Source organism: Phalacrocorax carbo, chromosome 2 (genome assembly GCF_963921805.1).
Source record: "Phalacrocorax carbo chromosome 2, bPhaCar2.1, whole genome shotgun sequence".
NCBI lineage: Eukaryota > Metazoa > Chordata > Aves > Suliformes > Phalacrocoracidae > Phalacrocorax > Phalacrocorax carbo.
In genome coordinates, this window is record NC_087514.1 from 60,360,486 (window position 1) to 60,385,526 (window position 25,041).

At 36.1% G+C, this 25,041-nt stretch overlaps 1 protein-coding gene across 1 annotated transcript in view; it reads right to left on the minus strand.

The window, feature by feature from the left end:
• Window positions 1-3,163: 3,163 nt before the first annotated feature.
• CDH19 (cadherin 19) overlaps window positions 3,164-25,041 on the minus strand; it is a 73,424-nt gene continuing 51,546 nt past the window's right edge. Inside the window, exons 10-13 of the mRNA XM_064443081.1 lie at window positions 21,893-22,014; window positions 13,490-13,607; window positions 11,144-11,395; window positions 3,164-6,947 (exon numbers count right to left, since the gene is read on the minus strand). Of these exons, the coding sequence (XP_064299151.1) occupies window positions 6,457-6,947; window positions 11,144-11,395; window positions 13,490-13,607; window positions 21,893-22,014 (983 nt within the window). The 3' untranslated portion in view covers window positions 3,164-6,456. The remainder of the gene's footprint in view (window positions 6,948-11,143; window positions 11,396-13,489; window positions 13,608-21,892; window positions 22,015-25,041) is intronic.

A 25,041-nucleotide genomic window follows, 5' to 3' on the forward strand; every position in this document is an offset into this window, starting at 1 on the left:
TTTTATCATTCATACGAATAAATGACCCTTGTCAGAGCAGGACACCATGAGCACTCAAAGAGTTATGTTTCTCTACCTTTTCAGCATATTGCTGCCTGTTCCTCTAGCTTTATCAGGTACATTTTGAGGCATCCCTAAGCTTCAGTATATTGAATGTTCCTTCCAGTTTGGTGTTGTCCATGAACTTGCTGAAGGTGCACTCCCTACCATTGCCCAGGGAATGGTTGAAGACAAACGGTGTTAAGCTCAGTAACAACCCCTAAGGAACACCACTAGACTAGACACTGGTGAAGTGGAGGACACAATCCACTGAGCCCAGTGACCTAGCCAGTTTGTTACCTGTATTGTAGTCCACCCATTCAACCATATTGATCTTTTTCTACTTTAGGTAGAATACCTTCTAGCCAGCCCATGGGTCCTGTAATGAGCTGATCCAATTTGTACATCAAACAGCTACCACCTGGTATGCAGAAGCTCTGGATGGCTTGCACCATACTGTGCTGTTCTCCAAGCAGATGTTGGGGTGGTTTAGGTCCACTATAAAAGCCAATGGGATTTCTGTCTTTTTTTTATTATTATTATTTTCTTGTGCAAAGTGGAATAAAGGTTATATTATCTTTTCTTTAAAAAATTCCTGTAGACCAGGAATATGCATTCTTAAAAATTTTTAAACCGTCAGGCTTCAACTGTGAAATAATTTAAAATAAAAATAGTAATAATGAAAACTATCAGGAATATGAGATCAGATCATCCGTATGAAACCATCCTGGTTATATCTACCTTAGAGACATGTTTCCCATTGCAGCTCCCTAGTAAGGGTTACAGAATCCTTCCCAGCACACTATCATGAGCTTAAGAGCTATAGTAAAATATCTATAACATAGCACACTAAAAGAACTAGATGATGGAAACCATCTCTGATGTTCCAGATCTTTACAATAGCAGGAATATTAGGTGTCTATAAAGGTATTTTGTACCCTGTAAAGGGAAAATAAAGGTCCAAATTATTCTTTTATTACAGCATAATTTGTGAAACTCCTGGTAAGATCCGTTTCTGGTTGGTTTTGGGTTTTTGTGGGTGCTTTTTGTTTTTTTAAAGGAGCACACAAAAAGGAAAATCAAGAAAATGCTCAGAGCAAAATGTTGTGGAGAGTGTCCAGCCTGCCTTGAACTTCTGGGATGTCTGAGGGAGTGGCAACACAGGATGGGAAGGAAGTTGAATAACTTACACAGATTTTTAGGTGGCTAAGGTTGGGTAAGGACTGCAGTGGATGTAAATGCTTTCAGAAGCTACCTAGGACGTTTTTATATTCAGTGATAGCAAAGGTGGGGTAAGATTTTTGTGAGAATAAGCTGTTTTGACAGCAAGAACCTAGATAAAGTATTACTAAAGTCACTGTTATCTTTAAGAATTCTCATAAAATATTTGTAAAGTCATTGTAAACTTTTGAATTCATAAGTGACGTAAGTAAATTGGTATTTGCAACCAATGAAATGAGGTTCACTGACTATGTATAATGAAATGTATGCATATTGGATTAAACTGTTGAAATTCTAAAAGGAGATGTTTAAGGATAACTTCTTTCATCACCTCTTTTACATCTGTTGGCACCTGTCTGGCCTTGCCGAAGAGTTTGTATATATGGAATAAATAATGAATTGGTAAGAAGATTTTGTCCAATGAAAATACTTTAATAGTAATTAGTATTAGAACTACCTTTGGATCACTGTTTACATGAATTTGTGACTCTCAGAAATGGCTGATCAGAGTCTGACAAAGAGAACGAGCTGTCAGGTAGTTAAACAGTTATATAATCTAATCCCAATCTAATTTCATGGTCAAAATTTTCTTTTGTCTATTGTATTATCTAGTAGAGCTTTGGTTCATATTTGATTTTTTTTTGGCTTTTCTGGGCTGAATCTTCTTGGCAGCTCATAGTTATTTTAGCAGCTAGAATATCCTTGTCCTGTTTAATTACTCTATTGGATAAGTGCCCAGTAGAAGAGCAGATTTTTTTTAAAGAACTATTTCCAGAGTGGATGATCTTTATTTTTGCTGTTACATTTTATCCATTTTCTATTCTCCAGTCTTTGAGGCCATCCAGTCCTTGCTTATATCTCAGGTATCTTCACTATTATCAATGGGGGATATTTTTGACATTCGTAATGTTATTGTTTCTCTACAAACCAATCCTATTTGAACCTCCACATATGGACTATTGTTTAGATTATAAACTGTGATATTATTAAAGTGTTGTCTAGATCACAATTAAAATGTTTGGGGAATTAAAAGCCATTCATATCCTGTTCTGGTTTCTGATATTGTAGAGTTTTGTGAAGTAATGATGGTTTCTAAATCTATTTATTAATATTTGCTTTTAGTGCCATATATGTAACTGCCTTTGATGGCAGATATCCTCTTGAGTCTTATGCATATTTCTGGCTATTGCTATTATCTATCTGCTGTGGGTAAATTGTTTCATACTGATCTAAGCAATCTCTCTGCAGGTATGTTTTATCCTTCTGTGCACTATAGTTCAATCTTACTGTTCCTTCGACTCTGTGTATGAGAAATAAGGCTGATATAGATGCATACATAAAGAATTTTTTTCTGAAAAAAGATGACAGCATCCAAAATATTGTTGTAATATGTGTCAACTTTTTAAATAAACATTTATCCACTCTATTTTTCTTTATAAAATGTAGGTTTACCAATTTTCTGGTAGAGAAATCTCACAGACTTTACTAATAGCTACTGATTTTTTTCATATTACTTCTATTCTGTTTTTGATTTTCTGGATCAAAAGTAAAATGTAATATTTGCCAGAATGTAAAATCGCGTAATCTTCAACTTCTACTCCTCAGAGAGCATATATTAGAACTGACTTTGAAGCAGAAAATGCACAGTCTCTTTTCAAAAATATTTTACTCTCATCTGACAGGGTTACCCCATACAGTTAAGAATGAGTGTTAAAACAACCATATTTCCAATGCAAATTTTGAAAGCAAAGCTAGGAGTGTAATGACAGTATCTGTGAGAAAATGAGGTAGGAAAATTATTTGAATTAAAGACTACGATTATCCTCAGTGGCAAGCAGCATTGCTTCTCAGTGTTATGATAATAAAAAAACCTACATCATGATATACAAAATGAAAATCCAATGAACATTTTATTTTGGGTGAATCGATAAACAAAGTATCCTTTTCCAGTCACAACAATGAGTCTGAAGCTGCAATGTGCAATCAAGTGATTTTGTTCGTTTGTTTTTTAACTTCAAACATCTGAATGCTAAGCATTTATTAATATCTGCATAGTCTTCTTTTCCTTAGCTTTTAAATAATAAACCCAATAACACAACACTGAATCCCTATGAGCAAGGTCTAAAAGAGGAAGCCAATCTTTTGTTAAGTATTTCACCAGTTCTTAGCCTTTCTCATTACCATGTTACAGAAAAAGAAATATACAGGAACACCTCTTCAAAGCACTCATACAGAAAAGCAATGTGTATGACTATAGTTCCTTTGACCAGTCAGTAAGTCATCCTTATATTCCCTCAGGCAGGTAATACATAGCTGAATATATATATACCATCTGGTACCAAAGTTGTATTCTTCACTTCGGCCAATAGCATAGATAATTCTAGCTACTAACAAATGTTAAAAGATAAAGGTAATGGAGGATTCTCTTGAGAGAACCATTCCACAGTTTAATAGATCGCATCATCAGGAACTCTTATCCTTTATTAATTTCATACTATTAATTATTGTGATATCCCTTATGCATTTAAATTTGGCTTCCTCAGAATGTTTACTTCCTTTAAATTAGCAGACACCTCTACAAAAGATTTTGCAGATATTTTTCAGCCATATTAAGTGCAATATGTTAAAAGAAGTGTGAATTTACCAGGTCAGTTCACTGATTCTTTTCTCACATGTGGAAATAGATGGACAGGTTTGACTTAAATTGAATACCAGGAACCTAATAAGATGTGGCCCAGTAACAGCTAGGAATAACTTCTCTCTTCAGAGCAAAACAGTCCCTTTCTCTGCTGTGAGAGCTCAGTCTTATGCTTTTTCAGCTAAAGATCATTTAAGATCTATTGTAAGCCATTATGGTCTTTCATGTAGAAGTTACTAACAATGGCATACATGGGGTACAAAAATTACATGACAGTGGTATGCACTGGTTGCAGAAATCTTTTATTGTTTAAGTTCCTTGCAGTAAAAAGAGGCAATTATAATAAAAGTGCAGATATGGTTGAGTGTTCAAAGCTATTTCCCCACATAAATGGACAAAATCTCTGGATTGAGAAAGGATCAGACACTATTATCCTTTTTGTGCTAAATACAACCTGAAAGCATGATGAATTCTATTAATGCCACTGGGACCGTCTGTGGAATACGGATTTGTTTAGGGTATAACCTGCACAAATCTATAGACCTAATCCTAAAAATGTACTTTTCACCATCTCCAACAAACAGTACATGTACAGTTGTTTTTTCACCATGGAACAAATTACTGATATGTACAATATTATCTCAAATAAAAGTTGTTTTGTCACATCTGTTTGGGAGTCATTGAACACAAATGTTAGTGTCATTAATACAATGTTTTTACTTGTGAATCTTTTAAAGCTGTTTTGTAGCTGCTCATTCATACTGGCATCCTAGCATGAGACTGGCAAAAGCCAGATTTTCCTTATGAAGCAGATGCTGCTTCATCTGCACCTGGTTGGATAAATCCCCACACACACCCCCACACCCACCCTGGTATTTTTCCAGCTATGAATATCATGAATAATGTTTCTGCCCTTACCAAACCTCACATTGGAAATCTCTCCTGATTTTCAAACTCCTCCACATGTTTTATTTTTAGCTGACAGGAACTTAAACTCTGCACTGGCACCTTTCCCACTAAGCCTATATGCCTTGGTTTTCTTCAGTGAACAGCAATTGTAGCAAACATTGCAGAGTTTGTATGTTACACTACTGATTTTTGTTTGTTGGGGTTTTTTTGTTGTTGTTTTTTTCCTTGCATAAGCTTTGCCTGGCTCTCTCTAATTCAGTAGTGCTTACCTAAAATCTTACTTTAAAAAAAAATAAAGGAACAAAAAAAAAAAAGTCACAATTTTCTTTATCCTGATGCCAGCTTTTAGCCATGGAAATATATCAGTTGATTACATGATGTAATTTCTGTAAAATAAGTACCTGATGGAAGAGACGTGAATAAAAAACAGGCAGGTTGCTTTTTCCACGCAGACCATTTGGAACATATTTTATGACCCTCAGATCCAAAATTGCTGTTGGGTAGTGATATAAGTAAGACTAAAGAAATATTCTGCGACAGATTTCTATTCATTATGGAATGCTTGGAAAAAATACAGTGGAAAATTAATTTTGAAATCTGACTTGAGTCTCTCAGAATGATTCAGGATCATTTTCAAAAATGGATTAACATTAAAGCATTTTATTATCTTATTATCTAATGTTATACATTAAGTTTTATAACCATCAGCTTAGCATTTTAATATTGTTATAATAAAACTGACTACTGCAGATAATTTTATATTCCACAATAAAAAAATAAATCTGTGCTGGTAAATCAGTCATCCTTTAAACTCTTAATAAAAGGAAAAATGCCTGTATTTGGAAAGCATTTTGTTCTAAGTACAGTAATATATAATGTGGTCAATTGCAGTATTTACATTGAATATTGATTCTAACTTGGACTGATTTCTTTTTTTCTGTCTTATTTGCTAAATCAAGAATTGGTTTATATATTTTCCAATAGCTCCATTAAAAACTAAAATGGCAGCAAATACTTGCTGCCGTTGTAATAGTCTTTATTTGTACATTGAGAGGAAGAGACATTTGGTTTAGTTTTATCATCCTAAGAACAATAAATAGATGATTCTGTGAGTGCTTCTGACAATTGTATTAGAATATCTAGGGTCTACGTTTTCACACAAGTATATTTATATAATGAAGCATTATACAAACATGTATGTTTAACTTTGGTTAATGAGTATGTTCAACTGCAACAGCAAAAATCTGTCTTAACTTTGGAAACAGTTTAAAGCTTATTGATGACAAAATATTTACAATATCCATTTATGGCTTCTACTCCTCCTTTTGTACTTGCAGGACCCAGGTTTTCAGTATCCAGAAGGGGGGCTAGATATCCAAAGCAGCACAGTTTGCATTTGGGCACCTAAATAGCCATGAGGTATATTCAGATGGGAGTCTCCATCCCCTTGCCTCATGACACACTTGGTGTAATTTTTCAAAAGATTTCTACATTCAAGAATTTCCCACCCCCCCAAAAAAAATAACCATCCCAAACCCTTGGCCTTTTATTTTTCATGCTTAAATGTGGGATGATCTCCTTTTTTTAAAAAACATAGGTGTTTTTCATTTTTGAGATTTAGGAAAATAAAACAATAGACCAAGGAGTAACTAATCCCCTGCATTTCTATGAGAAGAGTACATGCCTGCAAGCTGTTCAAAGTGAGGTCCCCAGTCTGTAAGGTAGTCATAACTCTGATCCACATCTGACATGTTTGAACCTAAAGAGCTGAGGGATCCTGCCAAAGAGCCTGTCCCCTCAAATGCATAGGTCTGAAGTGAGTCATATGGAGGAGCACTAGGGTCTGTATTTGCTTCTTCAAGCTTCTCTGAAATGAATTGCCTGAAGATTGCACTGTCAGGGCCAACTTGCAGAGACTGTCTATAGAGGCTGTGGATTTCTGTGGTGACGTTCTTCCGAGGTTTGTGTGTTCGCATAACAGTCCGGGTCCTCAGTGCTGAAATATCAAAGGCTTCTGTGTCCTCCTCACCACCTCCTTCATCATCATACCTGACAATGTTCTCTCTGAATTCTTCCATTTTCTCTGAAAAGGGAGACTTCTTCCTCTGCTGTCTTATGGCTACAATTGCCAAAAAGAACACTGACAAACAAAAGAAAAAAGGAGAGGAGAGGAGAGGAGAGGAGAGGAGAGGAGAGGAGAGGAGAGGAGAGGAGAGGAGAGGAGAGGAGAGGAGAGGAGAGGAGAGGAGAGGAGAGGAGAGGAGAGGAGAGGAGAGGAGAGGAGAGGAGAGGAGAGGAGAGGAGAGGAGAGGAGAGGAGAGGAGAGGAGGGGAGGGGAGGGGAGGGGAGGGGAGGGGAAGGCAGGGGAGAGAAAAACAAGGAAAAAAAGTAAACAGAACCAGATACTTTGAATGTGCTTGGACAGACTTAAAAAATGACAATATTTCTTGATATAAATGCTATTGCAAAGTGAAGCTATCTTAACAAATTTATAGAGCTGTAATTTTTACGGTTTCTGTGGTTTTGAGAATAGCATAATATGTGGTGGGAAAACTGCTACAAAGGGACTTATAAAATAGGCGAATGAAATGGAGCAGTTCTTTTGGTAGATGGGAGTTCGAAACTGATGGAAACACAGGTTATGTTTTTTGAAACTGCTTTGGTTTATCACATAATATATAAATTTCACATTCAGAATTTAAGTTCTTAATCTCTCTCTCTCAGATCAAAGCCCCAGGAATATCAAATGAAAAATTAGGCAATGAGCAAGATGTCCTCCTGTTAGTTGAATCATTCAGTTCCATAGACTATGCAGGGTGTGGTTCAATTATTTCTGCTATGCTGCTTTGGAAATTTGAAGACTATCACTAAATTTTGCGTGATGTTGTAGCAGTGTTTACTACCAAGGCCTATGAATCAGAGCAGCTTGTTTCTCTCATTTATGAAAGCTTTTTTAAATTTTATTTGAAAGCATTATTTTTTAATTCTACTTCATTAAATTTTTAGCTGAATGATCCCTTTGAAATAGTCTATGACTTTCACAGAGAGTGCTGATTTCAGTTTTTAACTAAATCTTACTACAGTTCTATTTAGTAAGTAGTTTGTGGTCTGTAATTTTTTACTCAGGACATAATGTGATACAACTACCAACAATGACAGGATTTTACCTCACTTAGGGATATGAGAGACCTGAAGTAATTCTTCATTTCTACATATTTACTGTATATTATTTCATTTGATTGGGACATACCAACACCAAACTTGAAAAGTGGAAACAAGAATTTCTAAAATGTTCCTATGTATTTACAAAACCCAGATAGTTTCAACTCTCCAAACCCTTTTTATGGTGAACTCTTCTAATGGTATACATGATGATACAGGAAAATAGAAGAAAATGAAACTTTAGATTTCCAATATGTGGCAAATACATTAAGTATAGAAATTTTATTATTTCATTTTAAATAATCACAAAAATACATTTGAAAATTTAATGCATTTAAAATATGTGTCTGTAAAGAGTGTGGTTGATTAGTTTCATTTTCTTTCTGATTAATATATTTATCTATACACCTGCTTTGACTTTTGTGATATGCATAGGCTTAGTAGACATCAAAGGTTTATTCCATCTGGAGAGAGGATCCTGATTAATAATTCCACTGATGGCCTGGATAATGCAATAATACAATTTGCCTGATCCTCAGCCCCTTAAGTGCATAACACAAAGCGACCATGTCCAGATATCCTGCAACAGTCAGAGAGAACTTGAAATGCAGACTGGTATTCCTGTAAGCTCACACTACTGCCAGGTCTAAAGCAGGGACTTTGATCAGGGGGCTGCTTTCAAGTGCCCCTACTGAAGATTGCCTGCGACAAGGAAAGCTCAGATATAAATAAGGTGACTCTGAGTCAGGCAGAGTCTAGAAACCACAAATCCAATTGTATGTTCCTGTTTTCTCTGTTGGAAATCAGGAGATGGAATTAGGGGACCTAGTACATCCCTGGACTTTGCTATGGAGTCAAGAAATGGCTAGTGTCTGCCCAAGAGGATTCCCATCTAGACATAATAATTATGAAGTACCTTTCCATTGTTTTCAATCTTGCCCTATCTATTCAGTTTATTCATAGGGATAAAAAAAGTCACATGTATTTTTCTGTAGGCCATTCTGTTTCTGCAGTTTCCTGCATGTCACCTAATATTGAGAGCCCAAAGCCATATGAATATGTTGACTCATAATTAACAGGTATGCGTGCTGCTTCTGGGCAACTCATTTAAGTGTAGGACTGAATTATAGGGTTCTATCTGAGGAGAAATTTCAGCGAGCTCTCACCAAGAGTCAGGAGGTCAAAGGTACAACAGGAAATAATTACAGCCAGTTTCTATTCCTTATGCTATGGAAAATAAGCCATAACCTTGTGGACATAATGCAGAATATGGGTGATTTTTAACTTGTAAAATTTCATTTTTTCACTGATGTAAAGTCAAAATAGTTCCATTAGCTTTATTGAACTTGTCTTTCTTGTCTTCTTTTGCTACTACAGCAAATCAAAATACAGCATCAGAATAGAGCTGCAAGCCTCCATTTTCAAGCCTCAACTTCTCTGTAGTTAATGATGTTACGCTCAGTGTTGTATGCTGTTATTTATAAACTGGTAGAGGTCATATTGTATAATAAGGGTAGAAAAAAGAATGTTCTTTACATAGATGTCCTTCATATGGCAAAAAAAGGGTTTAGTTAAAAATGTTTTGTATTTCAGTGATATAGGAGTTTAAAAATATTAGTTTTATTTGCTCTCATTAACATGTACTTTGAGAGAATAATTTTAAGTGAAAGATTTTTTTTTAGGGCAATGTAATTTCTGTTACTATTACTTCTTTCCAGACATTATAATTGTGTAGCTAGATATTATGCTTCAGTTTTCTTGTTTTGATTCTGATATTTTATTTAAAAATTTTGTTGAACAACAATTTATGCTAGGTTTGCACAATTTATAATAATGATTTGATACCATATTGCTTAGTGAAATCCTGATTTTATCTTCATTTTCTTACTTCGGAGTTTTTTGTAGTTTCATTAGTGGAAAAATGGTTTTACTAACAAAAGCCATCAACTGTTTAGTGGTATTTTTAGATATGATGCTTTATGAAATATACTGCTTTATAGCATAACACGGATATGCCATATTATTACACAAGCCACAGGGATTTGGAAGCCTTTCCCTGTTGCTTTGTTCGCATCAGGTTGAATTTGGTCTTGAGGCCTGTGACTACCATCAGTGACGAAGCTCTAAGGTCAGTCAGTTTCCCTTGGATAACAAACCTACCTAGCTCTTTCACTTCTCTTTCTTTCCTGGCCTCAGAACCTCCATATCTTAACCTCACTAACTTAGACAGATGCAGACTTTCAGGATGGATATTTAGCCTTTGGGGAATGATTAGTACAGTGTGTCTGCTGTTATAATGTTTCAGTGTCATCAAATCACTCATTAAATTCTGCAGGAATATCCTTTTGCTTAAAAAAAAAAAAGGAAATTACTTTTGGCAGCAATAGCTTCATGCTTCACCAGGTGAAGAAGTTGTTTCCCTGAGTGCTGTCACTCCAATATATCTTGCAGCATCCATTGCCTCATGCAGTGCAGGTACAGCCAGCCTTGGGTGGTTGGTCTGGTTTGCAGTTTCATTTGCCACCTATGCATGGCCCTTGCAGAGGTACAAGCACAGCTCCTGTGCATTTAAAACACTCTCAAACCCACTTTTCACATCCACAAGATCCCAAATGTAATGGAGGCTAATTTGGTGTCCCGTGAAAGGAAAAGGTGTCACCCAACATTTGAAGAAAAGGCTGTCTGGAGGTGCAACCTTATTAATTGACAGAGAAACTTCCTGTTTCTGGAGTTGTTTTCTGAGTATTGCATCCTTTTTTATTTTTTTTTCTTTTATTATTTTATATTGATCTTAGCTCTACATTTGGCATACCTAAGGCAGAATAAGTAGGATACTGCTCCTTCTAATATATTCTTATACTAGCCAATTTCCTTGTGTAATACTGTCTTCAGCTTTACCTGGGTTCAATACAGTCTTTGGACCAATACAAACAAGTAGGACCATGACTCAACTAAAGCCAACTTTTAGGACATTGTGTTAGAATTCAAATTCTACTGAAAACTATGGGGAAGGAATTATAGTTAAGAAAACAGAAAAGAAATAAGACATTTGCTTTACTGCATTTTTTTCTCAACAGCACAGTACTTCCAGGCTTCCAGTTAAGGGAACGTCTTTGTCACTTAATCAAGCCTACTGTAAAAGGAAACAAAGTAATTTCTTGTACTCATACTTACCTAGGAGTATCAGTATACAAGCCAAAACAGCAACTAAAGCTTCTGTGCTCAGACCCATGGCATACATGAAAGCTCCATATCGACAATAGAAGGTCTTAACTTCGGTGTCACAGTCGCAGACAGTGATAGTGAGAGTATTTGTGCTCGTCAGTGGTGGGGTTCCATTATCCAGAATTAAGATTGGCAAGTAGAAAGAAAACTGTTCTTGCCTTCTGAAGCCACTTCTTGCTGTGAAAATTGCAGCTGTGTTATCTAGAAGATAAATCATTATGCATGATGTGCATTTATCACTTTATTAACAACAACAATGAAACTCCAGTGGAATCTGACCTGTTTAAAAACAACGGTACTGTGCAAAAATGCATATTAACAAAGTTAAAAAAGTAAAACCAGGCATGGGCATGTGGTGAGTTTTTTGTGTCAATCGTGAATAATTGCATTTATTTTTGACTTATGTATTCCAGGGACAATAATAAAATTTGACCTAGGAGCTCTGTTTTTAATGTTCAGAGCTTAAAAAAAAATCCCACTGTGTTCAGTACCTGACACCTGCTCAGACTAACTAATTGGTTCTTAAAATGGTTCCATGTAACCAGCTGCTACCAATCCAGCAGTTCACAGATGAAATGTAGACAGTTTACCAATCAAAACACTTCAAAAGTGTGTCTGGCAGCATACAGAGAAAGCAGGTGGCAAGGGAAAGAAGTAAAAACAAGAAAAAAGTCTGCTGAAATAGTCTTTTAGTTCTTTCCCTGGCTCAAAAACTGGAGCTAGCTGAGCTCCTGCTGTCTAAATTAGGGAAAAGTTGCTAGAGGCTCTCCCCTTGCTTTGTATTTAACTATTAATGTTTAGAAATCAGTTCTGTACAAAACCTAGTAAGCAACTTAAGTTCAGCTCCTGCTGCATATCAACTAATTCAAATCTGAAACTTAGCTTGCTGCAAAACAAATTAGACCTGTCTAAATCTGTGTATAATATAAAGAAGAAACATCTATAAATGTTTACGTATAAGAATTTTCTATCATGTCAGGGTGAATTACTGCATGTGTGCATACATATTTGTAGAAAAAAAATGTTTCTACCATTATCTGTATGAAACATCTATCCAAACAGTCTACTGAGGTTAACTCCCTCACATTTAAGTTCTTCTAGGTTTCTGTCAAAATTCAGAAGGTAACTCTGAGGTAAAACACCCCAGATCTCTAGTCTCACTTTCTTTTGCCTAGGACTATCCCAATTCACCAACCCATTTCTAGGAAATGCAGCAGCAAGGGAGAGACTGAGGGCTGACCTCACCATGTCATAAAAGGTGGGTTGGTATTTTTCACCGTTAATAGCCACCAAAAGGAACTGTATGTATTGCCTTGTGCATGGCTGTGCCCAAACTTTGTGCAGAATGAGCAAAGGTAGCAAAGGCTAGTGGCGTTTACACAGTCTGACCTTAATGTAATAAGCTATCTCTTCCTGACACTGAGTGAGAGGTTAATGAAGTTGGGAATTGAAACACATACTAATACATTAACTTTGGAGATATTGAGAGAAGTAGTTTGCCATTTAACATAGTCTAAACTTTCCAAAACTTATTTCCATTGATTTATTCACCTAGCTGGAACAGTCAAATAATTAGCAATGTCAATACGAGTAATGTGTACTTTAGCTGATTCTGAAGAAGCTCTTCTTTGCAGCCTCAGCAGACTGACTCTAAGCGGTCATCCTCCCCGCAGTTCCGTCTGATACTGCACTTATGTTTTCACCTCAGATTGATTTTGCTTAATATCCCTCTATATCACCCTTTGTAAGAGTCTCAACAATATCAGTTCTGAATAACATTAAAATACATATAGAAGACATTTTATGATGTAAACATTAATGAGCATATGCAGGTTAAAATATATTAGGAAACAAGATTCTGTTTGTATTTATCAGTGTTTACAATTTTGGTCTTGTTGAAGTGATAAAGTAACAGACTTTTATTAACAACAATCTTCTCTTTCTGGCTATCTGGTTTCTTAACAAGAACTATTTTAACAAGAGACTTGGCATTTCCCACCACATCCTACATTAAGAAAATAATTTTTTAGGAATACTGGTGTACGCTTCATCTTGGCATTTTTCCTTTCCTTGAAATAAAACTGTCTTTTACTGTTTTTGTTACATGGCTGAAAAAGGGAAATAAACTGTTTAGTATTACTGAATTGTTTTGAAATGCACCTCATGACTTGTTCATATCTTACAACAACAATTTATTTTTACGTGAAATTTTTTATAAAACTGATAGTGTGAGGACCAGTAGAAGCAAGCATCTTTTATTAGGAAGGTCTTAAAGAGCTACATGAATGACACCACCTTGATTATCTTTGACAGTAAAATGTGAGTTGTTTGTGGATTCCTCAGCCAATGAGAAGTAAAAATGGTGACCTTCTGCTGAGTCATCTTTATCCACTGCACTGATGCTTTGAATTAGCTGGAAACACAGATAAACAGAATTGTGTAAGAATAAAAACATTTACCTGTTCATTAAAAAAATAAAAGAACATATCAAGTATGTTAAACTGCTGATGCTGGAGATGTGACCTGTGAATACAAATTGAGCGCATGTCATGCAGTCACAAATATACTCATCCCATAGTCAACAATCTCATCAAGACTCATATTCTACAAATACCCTGCTTTTATTTTTCATCTGTTTGAGAGAGGCAGACATTAAAATCCTGTGAAAATGTAAAAGATATTCTGGACCAAAAGACAAGGGGTAAATGAAATTTCCATAAATGAAAAAAGTAATCATATATACAGTGTTTTGTCCTTTTTTTTCAAGGTGAGAATTATATCATTCTACATTTGAACAAATCCTTCTATTGAAACCCATTTCCTTCCAGCCCACAAACACATTGACATCATTCTACTGATATATTGCAACTACAATGAGTGAGATATGGTGACAAGTTCATGTGCTGAATTGTTGATTCTGGATATTATAACAGATTGATTATGGAACTTCTTGGCTGCTTTTTCTCAAGAAAGCAGAATAGCATTCATTTACAAATATGTCAAACCAGATAGTCATTGCAAGATAAAATAAAAAATAACAGTTATCATTCAAAAGAAAATATTTCATCTCTGTAAATAAACAACCACACTACAGTTAACATAATTAGCAACATTTCTGCTTAAAAAGAGTTTATATTTGTTACTTTCATCAGTAAATATTTAATGACCGGGGCATCAGCATATATCCTTGCTGATCAGAGAGAAAGCAAACTGATGCAAGTCCACCTACTTTCAGAAAAGTGTCTGATTTGAACTTGGTCTCTATTTTATTGGTAATCTCATGCCTTGTAGATATTTGTACCCGAAGGACTTGAAGCCTCAACTTTATCCAAACCAGAAAGCATCTGAGTGCTACAAGCAGTGCTTTAGAAGCAAAGCAGTAAGTCAAGGGAAGTGACTACAGCCTTCCATCTGTGTCTTTGAAAAAATTTTCCCAGTTAAAGCATTTTTTAGTCAAAGACCTAAGACTTCAGCACACATTCTTTTTCTTTTCAAGCAAGCTAAGTTCGATGAAATTATCACAGCAGAGTGAAAAATGTAGCTTATACCCCAGAAGCTTTGTATTCTTAACACTCTGCCCTTTTAATATGTGAAATTTATTTCAAATACATATTTTCACTCTATGGAAAAATGAGGACCATTGAGATTTTTGTATTGCCACTAATGAAAGGAGTGATTGCTCAGTGATCTACCTGGTGACAGTGTACAACAGATGAAGCTTCTTTGAGGAAATTTTTACCCTTTTCTCAGAGCAAACAAAATAGCTAATGTGATGCAAATACAGGTATAGGCATGCAGGTCAAGAAATCAGTGAAGAGCAATACTGATCCCTAATATTACCTGATAATAAATCATAGAATTCATTTTTATAAGGGAATATATTTCTCAGAATACACTCAATATGAACAGCAATAGAAAACAAAACTATATATCCAGTCTAAAACACAAACAGTGGCACATTTTCATTAAAATATTCTGCTATATACCTGAAAAAATGAAAAAAGACTTTGCTGGCCTTTGATGATGATTTGATAGTAAAACATCCATGGCTGCAGCCAAGAAAAAGCTTTGTGTGGATAAATGTCTCTCCATAAAATTCAGGGTCTATCAAGCTAGACCGAATATGACTAGTACTATAGTAATTAACCTACAAAGACACCTTAGCCACATATGATTTTTTAATTTATTTTTTATTTTTTATGTTTTAGTTTAGTAACTTAGCAGAGAAGAATTATCTATTTACTTTCAAAAAACCCCCAAAACCCAACAATTATTTATTGATGTGATTTTTATGCTTTCAGTTTTCATTCTGATTAATAGTTATTTAACCAAGTATTAGCAATGTCTTTGGAAAGTATATTAGTAAGAGTCTATCATGTTTGAAAATCATAAACTATTGCAGTTGTGAATTAGATACTTTTTTCCCCATTTCATTATTAATTTCCATTACTTTTCATACAGAATGTATAAATTTTATCCATATCTGATACTATCAATATAATTCTAAGGAGTATGTGTCTAGCTGATAAAACCCTTCCTTCCATTGTTTTGATCTGTACTGTGCTCTTCTACACAAACCTAAGACTCCTATGGTTATTCTAAGCATATTCACATGCCTTTAAGCATTCACCCTAGAAGCAGGGGATTATTTGGAACATAAGGACAGGGCAAGCTCTTATTGTTTATTTCTTACTGTATCACTTCCACTAAGGTTCATGAGTCTATAAAATATTCAGAGAGCAATAGGCAGCTCTGATTTTACTGAGTCTAAAGGAACAATCACCCATAGAGAAAGAAACTTTTTCTTATTTTCTGGTTTCCTAGGCATTGTACGTCTAACCTAGAAGATTCTAGCCTTTCACTAGGGAAACTGGCATCACAGACTGAAAAATGGCACTTACTCTTTGTGAGTCAAGGTTTAAAAAACCCCTATATTTTAGTATGTAAACAAAGAAAATAGAGTGAATTATGTGTTACTTCTGCAAGGTTATAACAGTTGTTATACTGACTAGGCTAGAATTTAATTGCTGTAAAATTTCTTATTTCAAGTCTCATTAGTCTAGAAACTTTAATAATCCCCCAGTCCATTCAAAAATATGCATTTCTTTAAAACTGAGATTAATTAACTCGATTTTTTTATTGAAAAACTGATTTAAGTTCATGGTGGGTAGGCCTCATTTACTGTTTCTTTCCCAAGAGACTAAGATTACTGCTGGGAACAGCAGGGGTTCCTTTGATCAAAGGTCACAAAAAGATGCGGCCTGCTGTACTCAGCTTCCCCATCCATCTGATTAGTGGGCACTTTCAACTAACAAATATCATCAGTGGGGGACTCTAAGATATCGTTAACAGCTCTGATCCCTCATTAATTAGTTATTTTTATAGAAGGGAATTTCTGTAAATGATTCTGGACTGAATTTCTAGCTGAGTGTTTTTTGTCTGGCGGATAACAACTTACGGAGTATGGAGCAGTTGACTGCCTGCTAGTCTTGATGAAAATTCATTGAAATTTTTTTCCTCAACCCCAAGTAGTATCACTGAATTGGAATTATGCATGTATGTACAGAAGGAAGAAGAAAACTTCTCTGTTACTGTCCTTTCTGCTTCTAAGCACTTTCTCTCTACCAAATTCAGCTTAAGGCATAGACTGCCCACCTGAACAACAAGTACTGTTAATTTTGATGCTCGAGTACTCTGAGTGTAAAATCAGAAGTCTTTTGTGAGTGGTCCCACACTCAAATATAGTCTTACCATTCCCATTAGACAGGTGGAAGGAAGCAGGAACAGATTTGCCCCCTTTCTCTTCCTGCTTTAGCGTCTTTTGTTTTGTTTTCCACCCAACATCCTTCAATAGCTCTGCTGTGCTCTATAGGATGTGAAAGATCTGATCCCTCACCTGTTTTGGGAGTACAGAACTGGTTTTGCTCAAATTGGCAGAGATCTTATAAGTAGTAGGATTTTTGTCATTGCTTAATAATGTTTGATGACCGTCAGAGTTCAGTGCAGGTAAAAGATTAAAATGTTCATTACTATAGTCACCACCTGCATTTTCCAGGTAGACCTTCTACCTCAAGACCAAGATTCTCCTTTTGACTGCTTCTGTTTCTTTTTTGAAAAGCAAATTGGCACAATATTGATCTGATTTCTCTGTCTGTATGTAACATGTTTCTGCTCAACTGGAAATAAAATGGTGTACATCTCAGCAAAGGAATAATGATTATAAAGCTCATGCCATGACACTTAGGTGCCTTTTTATGTTTGTTTGTATATGCTGATAAACTCTGCCTGTTCCATTCTGCTATGAGAGAATCTTGTTGAATCATGGTCCATATAAAACAGAAAAAGGAATTTTCCGTGGGCCACTGTGCTCACTGTGTCAAAATGTCACAAGTTACACTCAGTGCATCTGCAGGTGTAGCTTAGCGTAAGGGCCTCCTAGAATATATGGTGCTTTCATAGCTTCACCATGTTTTTATACTCTAAGGGATGCTTTCATTGCTTTTTTTCTTTTTAACTTTTTATTTTCTTATCACTACTGATCAGACGCTTTTTGTAAATGATGACGAGAACATAGCGATGCAGAATAATATATGTTGGCTTACTAGCCCATCACTTTTGCTTCTTTGCTATCAAAAATCATTTTAAATCATGATTTGTTAGAACAGATCTGTTTTAGCTAACTGCTCGTTGTTAACATTAATCATATACCCCTAGAAATTGGTTAAAGATTTCCCCTCGTCTCTTCTGTCAACATTTCATCATGTAGAGAAGTAATATCAAATGAATACTCTTCACTTTCACTGAAACTGATTATTATTTTATTATATACTAAATACTGAATAAGTAAATTTGGGGGTTTTTTTGGTATCTCTATCTCAAAGTACTATGCATACATAGTCACTTCTTTGGATCTAATAAAAATTACTAAGGAAGCTGCAACATCAGTCACTGCATATGTGATCCCCAAATTACAGGAATTCAGAATTGCCAGAATAAGTACGCAGTAGAGAAGACAGCATTAATTCAGAATGTAGGCGCATCCAGTGTAGCTTGTCTTCACTTGAAATGTTTCCTGCATGATACGAAGAAAGGCCAATATCCATGAAAAGGACTGAAATTACCATGCCTAAAAATAGGTACATTCTGGATGGTCAGCTTGCTTACATATGATGTAAGACATTTGGTATAGCTTACTTCAGACTTTCAGGCTTCAGTTGCAGGCTAATTTATTAATGTCTTGGAAATTAAGCTTTCTGGGACAAACCCATTCCTGCTAGCATGCCTCTAGTGTTACCTTTGAGGCAGATTTAGTCTATTTTGTGTCCTCATTATTTTTATGGAATATTGACTCTAGAATTCAACAGTTTGTAGCTACTCTAAGCATTCTTAAAGGGTAACTATACAGAATTAAACCACATTGTGGTCATCATTTATATGTCTACATACAGTTATAAAGTCAAAAGATCTGATCAAAAGGGAATCCCGGTTTTGGGTATCTTATTGTTCTATTTGATCTGATACTAGCTATAGCTGTAGTAAGATAGAATTCTATTTTATATAACAACTTTCATGTTTGAGTTATTTTTAAAATAACTTGTTTAATACTGCCGGTGCAGTGAAAGTGTTTTTTCAATGTGCAAAAGAAAACTTTAGTTGTGGTTAGTATACAGCTGACTTGGATTATAGGGCAGTACAGAACTTTAACATGAAAGGGGTAGTGAAAAATCCATTCAAAATGTCTTATAAACATAATGAATGGATTTAGAATTACCCCAAAAACCACCTATCTTCTTTACTTCCATTTCTATTGTCAAATTTCAAATTATAGTCCCACAGACTGAAATGTAATCCTTTTGTTTGAATGTCATTCAGAGGCTAAACCAAACATGTCCATAACTCTCACAAAACCACCATAAAGGGACATGAAGATCAAGACTATTGAATAAAAGCTGACAAAGAATTTTTATAATCTTTCAGAAAATACAGAATCACAGAATCACACAGAATCACAGGTTGGAAGGGACCTCAGGGATCATCTAGTCCAACCTTTCTACAGAACTTTAAAACAATATGGCTTCTCTAGATTGAAGCTACCGTTAACTGTCTCTGAATTCGGATAATTAGGAAAATAGTTAGTTTTATTCATGATGTGTTTCACATTCTTTTTCATAGCCTCATATACTCTAAGGCTATGTAAAAATAACCTATTTGACACATAACTCTGTGTTGCTTTTATTGTAAACCAGGCAGACATGAAGAAAAAGTAATCCAAATAAGAAACTTTATTTTTTGACAGTATCTTTCTCTCTGCAGTGCTTTTCCTTCCTTTTGCCTAAACACTATAATCTGGGTGATATAAATATATTTTGGAGTATCCCATGAAAGTAGACACAGGTCAGCTGAGATCAGGGAAGTAAGTGAATTCCAAAGGTGCAGAACATCTCTGAGAATATCTCTCTCTCAGCATTTCGTTTCCAGATAGATGGATAGAGATAGCTACTTCAGAAATTGAAATGGGGTAGAATATCTATACAAGCTTTGATCTCAACTCATAACATGTAAGCAGATTCCTGAGCTGTTTGGAATTGATTGCAGAAATATGGCTAAGATAAAAGGGTATGTAATGTCCTGATTAAGCCCTTCAACTGCTTAAACTGATTCTTCTGAAATGTAAATTTTGTTATTCAGTGGACAACCAGGGCATCTATAAAATGATTTTTGAACCTTTTGGCTTCTTGTTGATGAAAATAAAGTATATTTTTTTTTCTGTGAGTAAAAAGTAAAACAAGAAAAAGAATACTAGCACTGAAGGAGATACATCAGCTATCAAACCTGCTTTAAATCACAAACATTGAATAAAATTTCATAAACTTTGACTGTGATAATTATGCACTTTAGTAGCAATTTTCTCTTCTTCCTAAGATCATTTGTGAATGAGCAGATTATTTAACATTACTGTCATGGTCTCCAAAGGCTAAACTGAAGATGCCCATGACTCTCAAAAACCTACAGCAATGGAAAAAAGAAAAAAAAGAAAAAAAAGTAAAATTTTGCCTGTCTGTAAAATGGGAAAAAATATCCTGCTCATTCCTCATTCAGGTATTACAGTGTTAAACAGGAATAATTCTGTATCCTATGCTTAAAGAGTTTATTGTTATTATTGTTACTACTACTATTCTTTACAGTGCCATTTCCTCCAGTGATCTTCAAAATACTTAATATATATATATTTAATCTGTTATTGAAAAGTAGACATTAATGGGCTAACAGACGGATGTTATTTATCAGTAAGCAACTATGAAATAATAAAAACGGGAAATAAATGACCTGGGATTTTATATTGTAGGCAAGTCCAAAACATGGTTTACAAATATTCATCTCAAGTTTCCATATTTAATTCATGGTGTCTTGAAGACAAGGAACATGAAGTGGCATTTGCCTGTGTATTGATCTGCCAATGAGTTACCCAAAGACCAAAAGAAATGGCTTGCTCCAAGTATCTCTGAACCAGAGGTAGCCTTTGCAGAGTGGAAAATTACCAAATACAGAACAAACAAACCAGCTGCTGATAGAGAAATATATACATGGATGGAACAAACTATAAGGAAATTACTTTTGCTGCAAAGAAAGCTTTATTTACCTGCAGACTGATCAAGGTCAAAGCAAACCAAACTGGTGTAAAAAGAAAGGCTCTGTGATTCAGACATCAAAACATAGCAAAACATTTGAATGGAACCTTCACAAATATCCCAAAGGTCTCTTTTGTATGTCCAAGAATGTTTTAAAATGGTAAAAAAACCCTGACCATATAGACAGATTTTTCTGCCTATAGCTTTTTGTTGTTTGTTTTTTGTTGTTCATTTTGTACCTTTTTTTTTTTTAACTTTGAATATCCTGTTTTCCTTCTTTCAGTTCTCTTTTAGATTCCTCTGTGGAGCCTGGCAGCATGCTTACTGCACAGTTTGGGGCTTAGGAGGTAGAACTGCATCACTTGAAAAAAAATCTAAAGCTGTAGAGGAAAGTGGGCGGAGGAAAACAGTCAGCAGTGGACCTGGGGCATTAGGGCAGCTGACTGATGTGACCCCATTTGCCCGGGGAGTGAGTAGGAAATTTTAAAAAACCACTAGGGAAGGATGCTTAATACGGAAATCCCATAAACTGCCAGCTAGGGAAGGTGTTGCAAGGGCTGTGACTTAAAGATCTTCAGATTTCCACTGAACTAGACAGGTTTTGAATTCAGTTCATAATAAATGATTTATAACCAAAGAACACAATGAATCTGGTTTGACTCTGAGTCTGGTTCTTCCCAGCTACATTATGCTGTTGCTGTAAATACCAGGCCTAGTTTTAACTTCTGTGACATAAGCATGAATCAAATCCATGTTTTATGATTTTTTTTTTGTTGGTTTTTTTTTTTTTCTTTTTTCAGAAATTTCTGTCTGTAGTTCTCTATTACTTGTTTTGGTAGACAAACAAGGAGATATATCAATTTTGTTTTAAATGGGGAAAAATACATATCAGTCTTCTGAAATCTAAATTTCAGTCTATTACATATATCAACTGAACTGATTTTGGAAGTAGACAAAATACAGCCTGTACTCACAGTTCTGAAATAATCAATATTAAAGGAAATAATAACATCTCAGACCAAATCTTCATTGTAAAGAGAAAACTGATGGCTAATTCTTTCACACTTACCTGGCCAGAAACTGCATTTTCACAAACAAATGTTTCATAATATTTAGGGAATTCTGGTGCATGATCATTAACATCGAGAACTTGAATATATACATTTGCTTCTGAAATTTTTTCAGGGTTTCCTGATGGTTAAAAAAAGACAGAATTCAAAAGCTATAATCTAGGCATTAGAAAATTTTAAAATTTTACTTATATTCTGCAGAGAAAAAAACAGTCAGTGAGACCTATGGACACATTTTATACTAATTCTTTATAATGAGTTCAAATGTATCCTATACATATATAAAAAAGGACATTTTTTTTTTTTGCTGGGGTTCTGTTCACAAAAGGTGGTGGTTTTTTTGTTTTGTTGTTTTTTTTTTTTCCCACCAATCCATCCTGTTATATTAGAATAGTATATCTTGAAATATATAAGGACATTTCATGTAATTTTTTTTTTTTCACTCTTTTATTTACCAAGTCGGAAACTGATTTAAATGTAAAAAATAAAATCTTATCTGAAGAAATTGAGTGAGGTTTTGTTCACACAGAACAGTTTTCTCTACTAGTCATGTGTAAGGGTATAAGAAGGAGAGTGTCTGCTCCTCTGAGGGTATCTGGTCAAAGACCTTATTCGGTGCAACAAGAGTTAATAATAAAAGGAGGAAGCCATAAACAAGAACATATGGGACATAAATCTGAGAGACAAATTATAAGGAAGGGGGTGATAAGAACCAAACCTGGTCAGACACACTAATGATGGGGGCACATGAGAGTGTGAGAAAGTTTATTCCTACGAGGTTATCAGATTGAGGACCTTGTCAATTGTGAAACGGAGGGGGAAAAAGGGGAAAACAGAAACAAAAAATACCAAAACACAGACCTGACAAAGCAAACATGGAGATAGTGACAAGAAACAAACCTCACAATAATTGATGGGCTATCCAGGAACCCCAGGGTGACAATTCCAGGTAGATCAACCGGGATTTTGCAACTGATAAGACTGTAAACCAGCGGAACCCCCAGACCTGGAGGGGCATAGGAATCAATGGAGCTGTACAGACACATGGGGGACACACAGGCAGGAGCAAAGAGCGGGCAGACTGAAAGGGGTATAAAGGGGCTGGTAGCATGTAAAACAGGGCCAGACAGTAAGCTTCTCTGGCTGAGCCCTGCACCTGATCACCAGTCAGTCTTATCATCTATCTTATTAATTCTTTTCTTAGCAATCTCCCTGAATAACCTAACTCTCTATCATTGCATGTGTATGTGTAGTGCAGGGACTAAGTACCAGCTACTGGTGAGATATGCACACGTGTGAATGAAAATTTGTGCCAGCTACTGGAGTCAGATGAGGGTGTGGGTGCCCCTGGCACATTAATCCCAGCTACTGGAGCGAATGGTGGGTGCAGGGCATGAGTGTATCTTCCCCAAACTAGGTGTGTGGGGGGGGTGTTTGTGCTTTCATTAGCAAACTTTAAGCTGGACTCAACAGTGAGCAGGGGGTCCTTGGATCCAGGCCAGGCACTCAGGGGCATCTATGCTGGTACACTCAGGGTGAACTTGCAAATGTGGGGTGCATGAAGGACAAGTGTGTGAGTGCTGTGGGTTTGCCAAAGAGCATTGAGCATGGACTAGCTGGTGATTTGGGGACCCATGGTGTGGATAAAAGCACCTGGGATCCAGGCAGGGGAGTGGACAGAGTGGATAGAGGGTCTGTGTGGATACTGAAGGGATCCGTGAGTGTGTGTGTGCTTGTGAACCTGGAGAGTATCGCATGTGTGTGCGCCTGCACCAGTGACCGCCTGCCTCCCTAGACAAAGAGGAGGAGGGGACTTGGTTGTCTGTCCTTGTGGTTTATGTGTCTTCGGTATGTAGGTGCTGCTAAAGGCAGTGCCTTGTCTGTAGCAATCTGTGTGACTGGCTGTGTCAGTGTCCTCTGTGTCTGTGTGTCTCTGGGACAGGTGCTCAGCTTGGGTTGAGCCTGCAAACAGGTAAATATCAGCCACATCCCTGAGCCTGGGCAGAGGCCACAGGTCCCTGGGTGCTGGGCTGGGCTTCAGTGGCAAGGCAGGAAGGTCCTGGGCTGGAGCAGCTAGAGGCGGTGGCTCCATTTTCTTACATCACTTAACATCATAGATACCACAACAATTGGTCACAATCCTTTAAGAAATTCTCTTGCTTTTCCTCTTCTTCAGTATTTTGAAATTTTGAAGATTTGGGAGGAAATTTCACCAAAATTCATATGCTTCAAAAATATTTCTGCCACTGCTAGATGTGGAGTAATTGCAATGGACACTGATACCTGAACCTAGCCAAAGCAGAAAGCTGAGACTTTGAATTTGGAACAACAGAGCTGTTCTATCCACTGGTCTCCAAACACATATTGGCAAAGAACACTGATTTTGCCTGGGTGTGTCTAAACACATTACTGCTGACGGACTTCATAGACTGAGCTTATAGTTTTGTTCCAAGTATTACTTGCACAAATTCCTTAGGCATTTTGTACTCTCAGAAACTGTACTGCTTCTGTTATAAAAGTTTACTTTTTTACTGTATATATCTAAAGCCACTTTATTACTGTGGCTTTAGATATAAAAGCTATGTCAGTATGGCTTATTCCCATATGAAAAAAAACCCCAAACTTTGCTACTCTAAGGCACTTTTTTCCTGCATTTACTGCATTTACAGAAGTTTATATTACTATAACTACCACAGATGAGGAAAAGCCAGACCTAACTACACTAGTTTCATGGCACAAAAGTTGTGTGTAGACTAGGCTAAAAAAAAATTTTGTTTATGTAATAAAAATGGTTATAAATATGTCACCTGAAACCAAGGGAAGGAAGATCTGCAGGTACAGCATTCTCCTCAAGAAACTGGCTGCTTATGGTTTGGACTGGCGCACTCTTCACTAGGTAAAAGACTGGCTGGATGGCTGGGCCCAAAGAGTTGTGGTGAATGCAGATAAATCTGGTTGGTGGCCAATCACAAGTGGTGTCCCCTAGCACTCTGTTTTGGGGCCAGTTCTGTTTAATATCTTTATCAATGATCTGGACAAAGGGATTGAGTGCACCCTCAGTAAGTTTGCAGATGACACCAGAATGGGCAGGAATGTTGATCTACTTGAGAGTGGGAAGGGTCTAGAGAGGGATCTGGACAGGCTGGAT